Source organism: Lepidochelys olivacea, assembly GCF_965140295.1.
Source record: "Lepidochelys olivacea isolate rLepOli2 genome assembly, chromosome: 20".
Taxonomy (NCBI): domain Eukaryota; kingdom Metazoa; phylum Chordata; order Testudines; family Cheloniidae; genus Lepidochelys; species Lepidochelys olivacea.
The window spans coordinates 5,195,424-5,210,222 of record NC_140430.1 but is presented as its reverse complement, the minus strand read 5'-3'; the positions used below and the strand labels follow the sequence as shown (position 1 = coordinate 5,210,222).

The following is a 14,799-nucleotide window of genomic DNA, read 5'->3' as shown; positions in this document are numbered from 1 at the left end:
AAAAATTTAAAAATAACCAAGGGTATTGCCTTAATACCTGGGAAGTATACAGCCAAGGAATTGTGAAGTAATTTCCTTTCTACATAAAGAAATATTTCAATCTTTTTCAGCAATTCTATCTTTCGTTTTTACCTCATTACACTCTTCCTTTACTGACACTAACTAATATCTTTCAATATATTTTCAACCTTTACTATGGACTTGTTGCTGATCTTTATATAACAAAGACAGTAAACTAATTCCTTTTGACAATTAGTAAGAACATAACATAAGCGGCGCCACCCCGCTTAGCCCAACCCCCAGTCGAGTTTTAGGCAGGGGTGTATAGTAAAGGCATGGACAGGTCACGGGCCGTGAATTTTTGTTTACGGCCTGTGACCTGTCGTTGACTTTTACTAAAAATACCCGTGACTAAAACATAGCCTTATTTATCGTGATAGATTCAAGGAGCTCAAGCTCTTTAGCTCAACAAAGAGAAAGTTAAGGGGTGGCTTGATCACAGTCTGGTACCTAGATGGGGAACAAAAACTTGCAAATGGGCTCTTCAGTCTAGCAGACAAAGATCGAGCAAGATCCAGTGCCTGGAAGCTGAAGCTAGACAAAGTCAGAGTACAAATAGGCTCATATTTGTAAGTGTAATTAACCCCTGGAACAATTTACCAAGGGTCATGGCGAATTCTCCATCACTGGCAATTTTAAAATCAAGATTGGATGTTGTTTCTAAGAGATCTCTCTAGTTCAAACAGCAGGTACTTCAGGGAAGTTCTCTGGCCTGTGTTGTGCAATAAGTCAGACGAGATGATCACAGTGGTCCCTTATGGCTTTTGACTCTACAAATCATACTACTAGTGGACTGGAGGTTTCCATAGCAGGAAGAAGATTTCAAATGCTTTACCGTGGTAATAGTATTGAGGGCAGTGTCAGTTCCGATGCTGAAGTCAGAGCCAGGGACGTTGTTGGACACAGTGGCTGGAATAACACACACCGGGATGCAGAGTTCTTCGTATTTGCCACGGCCTTCCACGAGCTCTAAGCTCCCAGTGAAAGCCTACGGGATGCCGGGAAGAAAGGGAAAGCAGCACTGAAAAGCCCTGGGTTTGCTTCTGGCTGGGGCCACATTCTGCTCCAGGTGCAGGGAGGATAGTGACTGAGTTGAAAGCTTTTCCTAACACCCAGTAGTTTGGTAACATAATCCTGGCCCCGCTGAAGATGGGTGTTTTGCCATGGACTTCAATGGGGCCAGGATTTCCCTCGGTGCGGCATCTGGAAAATGGTCAGCGTGAAGATTAATCCTATCGTACCCAGAATGAGACAGTTGGGTATTTATTATTTGTATTATCATAGAGCCTGGAATCTCCAGTCATGGACCAGGTGGTAGGCATGGTACACAGAAAGGACAGGAAGGGTATTCTGCTGGATCTAGGGCCTTTTGGAGTGGGATCAAGATTGGTTCAGGGTCGGGTAGCAGTGGCTTTGTGGGATGCTCCCCTCCACCCCCAAAAGCCTGAAGACGGGCAATGGGTCCAGCAGGTGCCCAGCGTGTTGTTTTGCACAGAGCGGCAAAGAACGGACACCAGTGCCGTGCATCTACCATGAGAGCTTTGCTGAAGATCACCCAGTGTCCCATGCAAACACATTCTGGTCCTCTCAGAAATGGAGAACCAACTCCATGATCTTTATGATCCAACTCCAGCAATGCAACCCAGACACCCAGTGAGACCAGCCATTCTAGGAAGCTGTAGGGAATGGAACCCTGACAGATCCCCTGAGCCTGGAGAAGGAAAAGGAGATGGGCCTGGAAGGGATCAGCCCACTGGTTGAGTTCCTTAATGCCCTGGTGACTGGAGCCCCGCTCTGGATGAGACTCAGCACTCAGGCTGCATTGGGATGATCTGTGCTCCTGAGTCACCACGGGAGATTTCCAGCATTTTCAAGGCATTAACAGGCCTGGGAATGGTCAAGTTCCTCCAGTAATGACCTCCTATTCTCGGTGAGTATCTTTGCACCTGGCCAAGCAGCTGGCCTCACGTCCCCCAGGATTCAGATCTCCTCTGGGGTATTCCATGGGTGGAGAAAGGGGGCTGGCCCCCTGCTACTCCACAGGCCCGAGGTTCTACGCCTGTAAAGACTCATGGCAGCCTGCCTGACTCACCTCAAAGCCCCCGATGATGATCAGCCCGTGAATGTTAAAATCGCTGATGGTTGTGCTGATTTCCTCCAAGTATTTCTTAGGCAGAGTCCTGTTGCAGGCAGAAATGCCACAAAAACCATCAATGTACCCTCCTGGGCCTGTATAGTCCCTGGATGTGGCGAGCACTGCATTGGGGGGGGGGGCGGGGGGGATGGCACAAGAGGAATTTGCTGGGAGGACATAGGGGAGTGGGGCTCAATTTGCTGAATGCAAGGAAGAGGCTGGATCAGTTTGCAGAGCTCCAGACTAGTTAAGGGCTTAACAGACTTGCCATCTGATCATTGCAACAGTCGCTTCAGTTTTCTCCATTGAATGCACGTATGTGTGAGCAGGTCAATATCCCCCCACCCCCAACACATCATTCATGGCATCCTGCTGTGTTTTAGAACAGGAATATTCTCTCTGTGCTCTGGATACCATCAAACAGCTCTCGCTTCCAGGCTGAGGCCAAGCGTGAGAAGCCACGGAAAGAGGAAAAGTAAAAAGCAACTGAAATGAGCGGCTCAGAATGCCAGGGCCATCTCGGCTTCTGCTTGCTACAGCATCGCCATGGAGACATGCGGGCCACGATCCTTCACTGCCCCAAGGGACAGCTGGTTGCAGCTCCCTGATCTCCAGTGGCCTGGGGCTGGCAGAAGGTCATGCTGCTTGAGGGGCTAATTTAACTTCCGCCGCTGGTGTAAGCTTCATGGTGGAGAGAGCTCAGCTCCATCACTCAGGCTAAGGATGCACCTGGGCGAATTCTCCAGTCTGTATCTCTGGCTGGTTTCAGTCTGTGCTGCACGTGTCATTTATTTGTGTTACAGTAGCACCTAGGAGCGGATCCTATTGTGCTAGGTGCTGTACAAACACAGAGCAAAGACAGTTTCTGCCCCAAAGAGCCTAAGTGATTTCTACGTACTTGGTGGCCCCTGAGACCTAATCTCCAGAGGTGCTGAGTGTCTGCAGGGAGCGCTGATTTCACCTGGAGTTGCAGCAGGTGGTGTCACAAGTCTGAAAATCGGGCCTGCAATGACGCTGATCAAAGCATGTGTTTGAGACCACTCTGGTAATAGTATCTTGAAGGACACAAAGGTAGCTAGCTAGAGGAAGAATGCTTTAGTGGGTTACCTCTTTGTTCCAAGTTTCGATCCACCAAGCCCAGTCCAGCCACCTACGCCTCCCCAGCCAATCTCTTCCACCTGGTGAAAAAGGAAGAGAAGAACGGAGTCACGAAGAGCTGGGCTATTTGATTTGCCAGTAATTTGCCAGTAACAATGGAGGGAACAATTTTCCAACATGAAAACAAGGTGGGGACAGTGGAAGTGACTCCCGATGGGAAATTGCACCTACTGAGCCCAAAGCACATCTTGAAAGAACTATTTTCCCGTTTAGAGAGTAAGCAACTGATGTTGGTGTGAAATTGTGGGTTTGATTCTCCAGTGCCCGGCATCTTGTGATGTCATTTACCCCAGTGCTTCATAGGCAATAGACAGTGAGGCTAGTCTGTCCAGAGCAGCTCTTACCGGACAGAACTTTCCTAAGCAATTTGAATCGCGTCCTCTGGGACTGCACCCGATGTCCCCCCATATGTACAGAGTTAAACACCTTTCAGACACCTTCAGGAAGACACGTTCAAGATAGTTATGTATAGTACTCAGTACTGCATCTAACCAGAATCCACATCAGCGCGGACCTTCTTTGGGATATGCTTGTGTCTCCTGGAGACGGAAAGGCACCACTGGGCTGAGATACAGATACTGCCCACAGCAGCTTTTGATCCAGTGTTGCTGTCCACACTGCCTGGAAGCCCAATACTAAACCAAGAGCCTTTTCTCTTTCACCTTGATTGTTCACTCCATAACCCTGCTATGTCGAACATCACCTGAATAGGGCTGGAGCCTTATCGTAGGCTCTCCCGTTCAGTTTAGGATCCATAGCCTCCTTGGGCTTGCTCCAGCCTATCTCACAACCTTGTCCCTCTCTCCAGACCTCCACACCGCTAGCACGACCCTTCTCCAGACACTCCTGCCATGTGTTGTGTAAGCGCCTTCTCTTCTGCAGCTGTTGTTCTCTGGAAAGGCCTCCCTATCTCATCAGACCCCTGTTACACCTCAGATTTCCCTCCTCTCCATGGCTCTGAATGTTCCTCTCCCACGGCTGCTAGTCAGGGCTCTTTACAGCGCACGGACACTCTGTCTGGAAGAAGGATGCTGTAGAGCTGCCTTGTCCTAGCTGGTACCTGTCCATGGGCGAGACCGTCAAACCCATCGTGCACAGCCAGCATCTTGTGCCCATGGATCAGCCCAATCCTGACGGCCGCCCTCACGGCTGCGTTCATCCCGGAGGCTGGAGCTCCAACGTTCATCACAGCCAGGTTATACCCGCTCTGCAGTGGGGGGGGGAGCAGGAGATGGCATTGAGAAAGAAACAAAGAAAACAGGAATGCTCCCCAAACTGTCAGGCCTGCTGAAATAAGTGGGGCAAGGTCCCAAAGCACCAGGACAGCAAGGCCCCATGGCAGTGGCACAGATGTACAGCTTTGGGCTGGCCCATAGTTCAGACTGGTAGCCTTGCATTGGCATAGCCGCATGGCCCCACAGCATGCTGAGGGTCTAGACCAGTGGTGGGCAACCTGCAGCTTCAGGGTAATCTGATTGCGGGCTGCGAGACATTTTGCTGATGTTGACCATCCCCAGGCATGGCCCCCCACAGCTCCCATTGGCCAGGAATGGCAAACCGCAGCCAATAGGAGCTGCGGGAAGCGGCAGTCAGCACATCCCTGCAGCCCGCAGCTTCCCGCAGCTCCCATTGGCCAAGAATGGTGAACCACGGCCACTGGGAGCTGTCGGGGGCTGTGCCTGCAGACGGTCAACGTCAGCAAAATGTCTCGCAATCAGATTAACCTGATGGGACGCATGCAGCCTGCAGGCCGCAGGTTGCCCATCACTTGTCTAGACTTTCATTTTCAAAGGGGCCTGGGGCATTAGGCACCTAACTCCCATTGAAAACTAACAGGGCGGGTTGGATGCCTATCTCCCTTAGCCTTCTTTGAAAATCCCAGCCCTGATGCACACACAGCTGCGCAGACCGTAAAGAAAATGGACGAGGAGCCACCTCTCGTTTGTTTCGTACCTTTGTAGAGGGCGGGCGCACGTGAGCCAGCAACTTGTAAACGTTCCAGTTATTCTGAAAGCTCCTGCAAGAAAGGAGGGGGAGTCAGATCTCAAGGCCAGAAGGGGCCATTCTGATCATCTAGTCTGACCTCCTGCATCACACAGACCGGAGAACCTCTCCCAGTGAGTCCTGCATCCAGCCCAGCTCTGGTGGTTGAGCTAGAATATTTTTTAGAAAGGGAGGTCCAGCATTGATTTAAAGACCCCAAGCAATGGAGAATCTACCATGTTCCTGGGAAAGTTGTTCCAATGGTTAATTCCCCTCCCTGTAAAAATGGGTACCTTTCTTTTGTGTAGTAGATAAGTATCTTCATGCTATGGAAGAGGCTGTGAGCTTCACCTACTTGTAAGTCTCCCAATTAAGCACCATTAGAGGAACGCTGGTTTCTTTTGAGTGCAGTGTGGCTTAGTAGCTAGAGCACTGGACTGGGACTCAGGAGACTTGGGTGCTATTCCTGGCTCTGCCACTGGCCTGCTGTGTGACCTTGGGCAAGTCACGTCACTCCTCTGTGCCTCATTTTCCCCACCTGTTTAATGGGGGTCATAATACTGACCTCCTTTGTAAAGCACTGTGAGATCTGCTAATGAAAAGTGCTAGATAAGAGCTAGGGATTATTTATTTATTAATTATTATTATAGTATATTTAGAGCCACAATAGGTCCCTGATCCTTTAAATATCTTATTTTAAATAGCACATTCGCTCACCTTCCCCTCAAGTTTACAGCATCTTCAAATCGTCCCTCATTCATTGCTGTCGTGACATCTTTGGTCTGTGAAGAGGAAGCAGCAGGAAAAAGAAAAGATCTAAAGATGTGTCTCTAAAAATTGCATTTTAACTCAACTGCAATCCCAGATGGAAAACCATGTTAAGCACAAGCAGGTCTGGAGCAAGGCACTATGGGCCTGGGCTGTTCGTTCAGATCAGAATCTGTTTTCATTTAAAAATAGCATTCTTGGCTTTTGTGGATGCACAGAAAAGCTTGGAAATGTGACCTGAGAGTGACTAAGGCCTGCTGGAGTCTGCAAAGAGCCTGAAACAAGAGCTCCAAGAGGCGTGAACTGCTCCATTCATTTTAAGTCTGAAACCTGATACCTCCCCTAGGGTAGGGGCCATGCCACAGGGGTGGGGGGACATGTGCCTCAGACACTAGATTGCTTTAATTCATACCTGCTCTCCAGCAGTTCAGCCAGTCAACATCAGGAACACTATGATACCTAGAGAACATGGCCCCTAGATGTCTAGGTGGATGGCAAGTTGTGATCTCTGCTACTGATTGGCTAAGAACTGCCCATCTGTTTTAAAGCATCCATTCGTATTATTACCGTCCACCCTCTTGTTAGTCTCATCCACCAGTCTGTTAAACTGTAAACTCTTTGGGGCAGGGGCTGTCATTTACCATATGTTCGTACACCATCTAGCGCATTGGACATGGTTGGAGTGGAGAGAGGTAAATACTCACCACTTGGACACACTCCATGAGAGGCAGGCGGACAGCTTGATTCCCGGACAGGCTGACAACACATGCTGGGGTATCCGGAGTCCCTTCCAACAAGGCCATGACTGCTTCCACCCCCATTCTGCTTCCCTGAGACACACAGAAGGTGCTTTAATCCTTGATGAATCTATATTTCCTTGGACATCCATATCTCATGCTCCCACTTATACCCTCAATACAGATTCCCCCGAATCTTAGGAAGAACTTTAAAAAATCACAGTGTAACACATAGATAAGTAGATCTCTTCCCCCAGCCCTACCATTGGTGGCTAGTCTACATAGAAGATAACAGCCTACTACTGCTATCAGATAATGGAGCTACTCCTTTTGCTCTTTCATTTGGAGCTGGAGGTCACAGGTTCGTTCCATACTGATGAATGGAGGATGGTGGTCCTTTTTAGGTCTGGTCAAAAAAATTGCCATTGAAGCTGGGGGCGGTTTTTTATGTAAAATCTGGTTTTCAGCTAAACTAGTTTTTTTGTAAAAAGTGTCTGCTTTCTAGGAAAATGTTGATTTTTCATTGAAAAAATTAAATGTCCAAAAACGGAAATATTTCAGTTCTAAAATGCAACCGTGGTCCCTCATGGGCACTGTAGTTTGGGTGTCTTATTCCTCCATTCCCCTCTCTGGGCTGGGCTCTCCAACTGGCCTATATTTCCCATGATGCACCATGGCCATGAGACTGCCATGAGAGACAGTCCAGAGGAGAGCAACAGAAAAGATGCAGTTTAGAAAACCTGATCTCTGAGGAAAGGTTGAAAGAACTGGGCATGTTTAATAGAAGAGTAGGCTGCATGGGGTCACGATAACAGCCTAACAACATAACATAAGAACGGCCATAATGGGTCAGACCAGTCACCAATGGTCCATCGAGCCCAGTGTCCTGTCTTCTGACAGTGGTCAGTGCCAAGTGCTTCAGAGGGAACGAATAGAACAGGGCAATTATTGAGTTATCCATCCCATCACCCAGTCCCAGCTTCTGTCAGTCAAAGGTTTAGGGACACCCAGAGCATGGGATCGTGTCCCTGACTATCTTGGCTAATAGCCATTGATGAACCTATCCTCCAGTAACTTATCTAATTCTTTTGTGAACCTAATTATACTACTGGCCTTCACAACATCTCTTGGCAATGAGTTCCACAGGTTGACTGTGCATTCTGTGCAGGGGTGGTGGGTGAAGCTTCCCCTTGGGGAGGCCAGCATCCCTGCTCTGCCTCTTCCAGCTGAGGCCCTGCCCCTGCAGGCTGCTCTCAGCCTTCCCCCCTGCCCCCACAGTCCCCACACCCGTGGCCTTGGCCAGGACTGCAGTGGCGCTCTCAGCCCTGGCCAGAGCTCCAAGCCCGGAGCCCCTCCCCACCCCATCTGGAGGCCGCAGCCGCGGAGCTCTGAGCTTGGAGTCCCTCCCCCACCCCATCTGCTTGCAGCCCCCCCATGTCACCCACTGTGCCTCTTTTCCCCGAGGCCCCGCCCCCCACTCCCTCATTACCCACCCGCCCCCGCTTCAGCCCCAAAACTGGAAAAGCTCTGTGCCCCTGCTGGAGCAAGAGCTCCTCCAGCCCCGGGGCCAGGGAGATTTTTCCACTGGGCCACAAATTGGCCAGGGCCAGTGTGAAACGCTGGTTAAACAGTGACGCACTGGAACAGGTTCCCTAGGGAGGTTGTTTTTAAGACAAATCCCAGTCAGGGATGATCTAGGCTTAACCCTGCCTCAGGGCAGGGGGATGCACTGGATGACCTCTCGAGGTCCCTTCCAGCCCTGTGTTACCACGACTCCATGCTCTTCTCTGGAATCCCCTGGCTCTGTCTTGAAGGAAGGTCACAATGTGGGTAATCAGGGTTTGTAAAAGGATCTGAAGGAGAAGCATGGAGGAGATAGCAAATGTTCATACCAGGATGCGGTCAAAGGCAGAGGGGGTCCCACCACGCTGCACATGCCCGAGGATGGTAACTCTCGTGTCATAGCCAACGCGTTTAACAACCAACTAAAGGGAAGCGAGAAAATGACAGAAGAGATTTGTCATAAATATAAAGGGAAGGGTAACCACCTTTCTGTATACAGTGCTATAAAATTCCTCCTGGCCAGAGGCAAAACCCTTTCACCTGTAAAGAGTTAAGAAGCTAAGGTAACCTCGCTGGCACCTGACCCAAAATGACCAATGAGGGGACAAGATACTTTCAAATCTGGAGTGGGTGGGGAACAAAGGGTTCTGTCTGTCTGTGTGATGTTTTTTTCTGAGAACAGATCAGGAATGCAAGCCTTACCACTCCTATAAGGTTAGTAAGTAATCTAACTAGAAAATGCATTAGATTTTCTTTTGTTTAGTGGCTTGTAAAATAAGCTGTGCTGGAGGGAATGTATATTCCTGTTTTTGTGTCTTTTTGTAACTTAAGGTTTTGCCTAGAGCGATTCCCTATGTTTTGAATCTGATTACCCTGTAAGGTATTTACCATCCTGATTTTACAGAGGTGATTCTTTTACTTTTTCTTTAATTAAAATTCTTCTTTTAAGAACCTGATTGATTTTTCATTGTTCTTAAGATCCAAGGGTTTGGGTCTGTGTTCACCTGTTGGTGAGGATTATTATCAAGCCTTCCCCAGGAAAGGGGGTGTAGGGCTTGGGGGGATATTTTGGGGGAAGACGTCTCCAAGTGGTCTCTTTCCTTGTTCTTTGTTTAACACGCTTGGTGGTGGCAGCATACTGTTCAAGGACAAGGCAAAGTTTGTACCTTGGGGAAGTTTTTAACCTAAGCTGGTAAGAATAAGCTTAGGGGGTCTTTCATGCAGGTCCCCACATCTGTACCCTAGAATTCAGAGTGGGGAAGGAACCGTAACAAGATTCATCTTTATCTCAAGAGTCCAGACTGTGACATGAGTGAACATGCAACAGCAGAGACCACCGGAGACTAAGATCTGGGGGCCAGATCCTCAGCCTTCAAATGGAACCGGGCCCGATTGACACCAGTTGAAGCTCAGCAACTGATGGCGGGTTTTAAAGCTTTCTGCTAGCAGAGCCCTGTCTTGCCCAGCCATAATGTCTGGCTAGCGGTGACCCTGCACAGCTGCTGGACAGCAAAGAGTACCAGCAAATCATTAAGGCCTCCAGGCCCTCCAGATCTCATTCAGGCAGCCGAGTGGAAGGCTGCAGGCGCCTCATTCCGTTTGGGCATCTCAGGCAGCTCCAAATGGGGATGCACTTTTGGGGTCACATCTGTAGCTGGGGTAAATTGCCAACACTCCGTTGAGCAATCCTGCTTTACACCATCCGAGGAGCTGAGCGTTCGTGTTAGTTTGAAAGCAGACAGATACATTCTGGGAGATCACGAGAGCACAGGAGAGAGGTTCTCGGGGCTGAGCACAGAGCTGATCCCAGGCCCCACTCACGTTTTTGATGTCCTCCGAGGTGATGGGTTTGCCCTGCCTGTTGATGGCTCCTTCAGCCACAATAATGATGTTTAGTCTCGATCCCCGGCCTCTTGTCTGAAGGAAGGGAAAGGAGAAAGCAACCCACTGATGTAATGTGTAAAATTGCATCCTGTGGATTGGATTCACCCCCATACAGGGGGACAGAATAGGGGCAGTGCACTGCTCCAGTCCCACTAACAGCCATGGGCTGAAGCAGGATCTAAGCAGAGCACTGGGTGCTAGCGAGGGCTGGCCGGGAAAGCAGAAGTCCATTCTGTGAACAGTTTTGAGCTGTCGACGTTCTTGTTCCATGTCAGAATGATGCCAAGGCCCTGCCTGTTTTTTTGTGAACAGAGACTGATTCCCATGATCAGCATATGACAGCACACTGACCACTGTGGCAAATCGCCTAGTGGTTAGGGCACTCCCTGGGGATATGGAAGAGCCTCGTTCAAAACTCTGCTCTGCCAGATTCTGACAGATCAGACCAGTGGGCTACTCAGGGGTGTCTCTCTCTCTCCAGAAAGCCCATCCTGGATGCGAGAAATGTTTTTTCACAAAATTCCTGATCAATTAGCCTTCCTGTCCCCGGGAACTCCTTCCAACAGGAGACCGGACCAAATGTAGAAAGGAAAGCATCGAGCTAAATATAGCTTCAGTTCGCATATGCCCCCCCCCCGCCACTACCGCAGTATCTAAGCACTTCACAATCTTTAAGTGGATTTATGCTCACAATCCTCCCGTGAGGTGGAGCCATGCTAATACTCATGTGGGGAATTTCAGGCACAGAGAGACGAGGGCTCAGATGTTTCGGCGTCTAATTCCCAGTGATGTCAGTGGGAGTTAGGCACCTAAATACCTCTGATGAGCTGGGCCTGCGTGACTTGCCAAATGTCAAACAGGAAGCAGTGGCAGAGCAGAGACCTGAACTCCAGGATCTGACCAGTACCCTAACCGCTAGACCACTGGCCTTCTCAGAGCCTGACTCTTGAGCGTCCTAGTTTTAAGGCATCCCAATCTGGGATCAAGTCTGTGCCAAGCAGGAGTCGCCTACAAGAAGTTTGGCTGGGGTTACCTCAATTAGCCTCCTGCACAAGTGTTCCTCCCAGTCATCCTCAGGCGGAGATTCTGGAATGAAAACCCAGTCGGCACCACAAGCCAGGGCTGTTATGAGAGCTAGGTAGCTAAGGCGAAAGAAAAGGATGAAGGTTAGAAAGCCAGGGGCGTGCTGCGAGTTTTAAAGTTCACGCCTCGTGCTTAGCAAGTGGAGATGCTGCTGTTGATGGCCAGGGCTGGAGGGAGACACTCTGGAAATAACTGCTTGGTGGTTTCAAATTTGCATGCAAAAATAAGCTATTCCATGCAGTTCTGTTCGATGCCCTGGGGCACCCCAGAGCTCCCTGGCGCTCTGTTTCTCTTCTGAAGTAACTTCGATGAAATTTCAAACCTCCTGAAGTTTTGGGGGACAATCAGGGTGTATGTGGGGGACCATACTGCAGACTGAGCTCCCTCAGCTTCCTGGGGATGTCTACCCTGGTGCAGGAGGGGCCCAGCTGAAGGGCAATTCAAGCCCTATTATGGGGGCGTATGTGGGACACCAGCCTTGTGCTAGGGGAGAATTCCACCTGCAGCTAACTTAACAAAACTTGTATACAACCACAGATCTCAAGGTCAGAAGGGACAGTGCGCTGAGCCCCAGAATTTCAGCCTTGATTTCAATGGAGCGACACCATTTTACACCAGCTGAGAACTGGCCCACTGTCTTCAATGGGAGCAGGATCAAGGCCCCAATCCTTATGACACTCGACATTTTCCCTTCCCTGAGTCAGCCTTTCTTCTCTTCAAACCGGAGGAGCTTGCCCTGTGGTTATGTTTATTAAATAGTGAGTGAGTCACAACCTTAACTACAGGACCAACGGTAAGACTAACGCCACTGTTTAGTGGAGGCCCAGTGAATCGCTTAGGGCGAGAAATGCCCCGGCAGGTGCGTCATCAGAGAATCCCATCTGAGGCTAGGAAGGTCCTAGCTGGAAAGAGGAGACTATTATATAGCGGGCGAGAGAGATAATGCAGAGAGGCAGCATCTAGGCCTAGTACAGTGATTTGTCACTTAAGCCCTAAGGGTGCATAGGACTCATGCTGGCCCCTCTGCATCAGGATCAGTTTGACCCAGCTTGATTACAGTGAAGAGTGACTTTTTTCCACCCCTGGGTTTTCACTGGCTTCACTGGTTGGAAAGACAGGTGGGATGGCTTTCCCCTCCGGCCTTTCTTTTCCTGCGACTGGCCCCTCTGTCTAGCCTCTCCACTTCCTGTGAAGCAAGGACCCCGCCTCCCCATGCGCTGGGCCAAAGGGTCAGGAGGTGGTGAAAATGCAGAACCGTTAAACGCGCAGAAAGGAAAGATTTACCCACCCGCAGTGACGGCCCATCACCTCCAGCACAAACGTCCTCTGGTGACTGCAAGAGACAGGAGAGAGTGCACCCAACAGTTACAGCAGGTATATCAACCTAAGTAATAACAAGGCCTTAATATTGTGGAGATGCAGCTGAGTCCAGTGGATGACTGGGATTCAGAAGACCTTGGTACTATGCCTGGCTCTCCCGTGTGACCTTTGGCAAGTCATTTTTCCTCCTGTGTTTGTCTTGACTTTGCAGATTGTCAGCAATTCAGGGCTGGGACTGGCTCCCACCACGCATTTGTGCTGCACCTCGTTATTAGCGTTATTAATAATAATCTGTGTTGCATCAGTGCCCAGGAGCCCTAGTCACGGAACAGGACCCCATTGTGCAAGGTGCTGTACAGACACAGAACACAAAACCAAGTCCCTAATGTAGAAAGCTGCCCTATAATTACCCAGGGTGCTGGGCAGGCTGGTCCATCCACCCCGTGATTGCAGTGTGGACATACCCTTAGGCTCTGGCATCCCAACACCCCTGCATCGCACCGCCGATGCTGAAAAGGAAGAGGTGAGTTGCAGACTCTCACCTCTGGGCAGTCGTCGTTATAGCGTCGACTATCTCCATGATCCTGTGAAGGGCAGAGTCTGTGCCTATGGTCATGTCCGTGCCGCAAAAGTCGTTATCGATGGAGCCGACCATTCCTACAATGTTCAGGTGACTCGAGTTCTTGGCTTCCTCTGCCGTGATGCCACCTGCGGAGAGATTCCACAGACCCCTTGGAACGCTGACAGTCTGCGGTGAGCTTATCATTGGGTGATGCACACCGAGGACCTGAGCCAGAGCCCAGTGAATTCGAGGGGCTTTGGGTAAGGCCCAAAGTCACACAGCTTAAGGCCAGAAGGAACCACCAGCCCATCTAGTCGGACCTGTTGCACATCACAGGCCACAAAAGGCCACACTGCCACCCCAGTACCAAACCCAGCAACCAGACCAAAGAAGTACAGCCCTCAGGAGACTAAACTGTTGTGGGCCTCACGTGGAGAACAGGAGGGACTGAGTTGCCACCCATGCCCCAGGCCTCTGCAATGGCAAGGAATTGATTTAGTGAGATACACACAGATGATCCTAGCAAGTGACCTGTGTCCATGCTGAAGAGGAAGGGGAATCCCTGCCCCTTCCTGACCCCCCCACAGATCTCTGCCAGTCTGACCACGTGGAAAATTCCTTCCTGACCCCAGAAATGGCCATCATTTAGGGTCTGAGCATGTGAGCCAAGCCCCTGAGAAAATTCTCAGTACCACCTCAGTGATGCTTCAAACCCATCACTTCCTGCTAGAGCTGAATGAGGAACAACATCTGGATGGAAAAACAGTGAATTTCCCCTCCCCTAAGTGTTTGTGAAATTTTTTCCCACTTCCCAGCAAGCTCTACTGGCATTTGCATGCCCCCGTCCCCAGCTTTGCTCCACTGTGGTCTGCTTGGGGACGTGCATGGGTGGGGAACAGGGCAGACGGGTGTCCTGGGACGAGACACACACACTAGGAGGCGTCTCCGGGAAGGGAGTGCACTCGTGAGTGGGTGTCTTGGGGGCAGGAGCTAGGGAGATGACATGCACTTGGAGCGTGCGTAGATGTGCCAATGTCCCTTGGGGAGTGCCTGGGGCTTCAGGGGTGGAGAAGACATGGGAAGCTGGGTGACATCGTAGAGGGAGCAGGGCCCAGATCCTCAAAGGTATTTAGGTGCCTGACTCTCACTGAAATCAGTGGAAGTTGTGCACCTGGTTTGCGGATCGGGGCCCAAGTGACTGAGGTAGCCAGTTACTTTGTAACTAAGCTCAGGGGAAGGAGGAGACCATGTACCAGAATTACTGGGGCTCCTGGCCACACTCTGGCAGGGTGGACAGCTTAACCCCCTCCCACTCCACCTATTGCTTTGTCACCACGGTACCTGTTTTAACCAGTTCCCCTAGCAAACTGCTCCACTCGGCCCGGAAGGTGTCTGCACCAGTCAGGCTGCCGTCTCCCCCGATGACACACAGGTTGGTGATGCCTCTCTTCACCAGGTTGCGGGCAGCTTTCAAACGACCTTCGTGCGTGCGGAAGTCCTGGCACCTGGCACTTCCAATTACAGTGCCGCCCTGGAATGGAGGCAGA

At 50.4% G+C, this 14,799-nt stretch overlaps 1 protein-coding gene across 5 annotated transcripts in view; it reads right to left on the bottom strand.

Moving 5' to 3' along the window:
* PFKM (phosphofructokinase, muscle) overlaps positions 1 to 14,799 on the bottom strand; it is a 56,716-nt gene that overhangs the window by 10,658 nt on the left and 31,259 nt on the right. For all 5 annotated transcript variants that reach the window (XM_084610474.1, XM_084610477.1, XM_084610476.1 and 2 more), the window contains exons 5-17: positions 14,594 to 14,783; positions 13,233 to 13,398; positions 12,659 to 12,703; positions 11,321 to 11,429; positions 10,225 to 10,320; positions 8,733 to 8,825; positions 6,808 to 6,933; positions 6,053 to 6,117; positions 5,306 to 5,369; positions 4,413 to 4,559; positions 3,302 to 3,372; positions 2,153 to 2,240; positions 896 to 1,048 (exon numbers count right to left, since the gene is read on the bottom strand). In XM_084610474.1, coding sequence (XP_084466600.1) covers positions 896 to 1,048; positions 2,153 to 2,240; positions 3,302 to 3,372; positions 4,413 to 4,559; positions 5,306 to 5,369; positions 6,053 to 6,117; positions 6,808 to 6,933; positions 8,733 to 8,825; positions 10,225 to 10,320; positions 11,321 to 11,429; positions 12,659 to 12,703; positions 13,233 to 13,398; positions 14,594 to 14,783 — 1,413 coding nt within the window. The remainder of the gene's footprint in view (positions 1 to 895; positions 1,049 to 2,152; positions 2,241 to 3,301; positions 3,373 to 4,412; positions 4,560 to 5,305; positions 5,370 to 6,052; positions 6,118 to 6,807; positions 6,934 to 8,732; positions 8,826 to 10,224; positions 10,321 to 11,320; positions 11,430 to 12,658; positions 12,704 to 13,232; positions 13,399 to 14,593; positions 14,784 to 14,799) is intronic.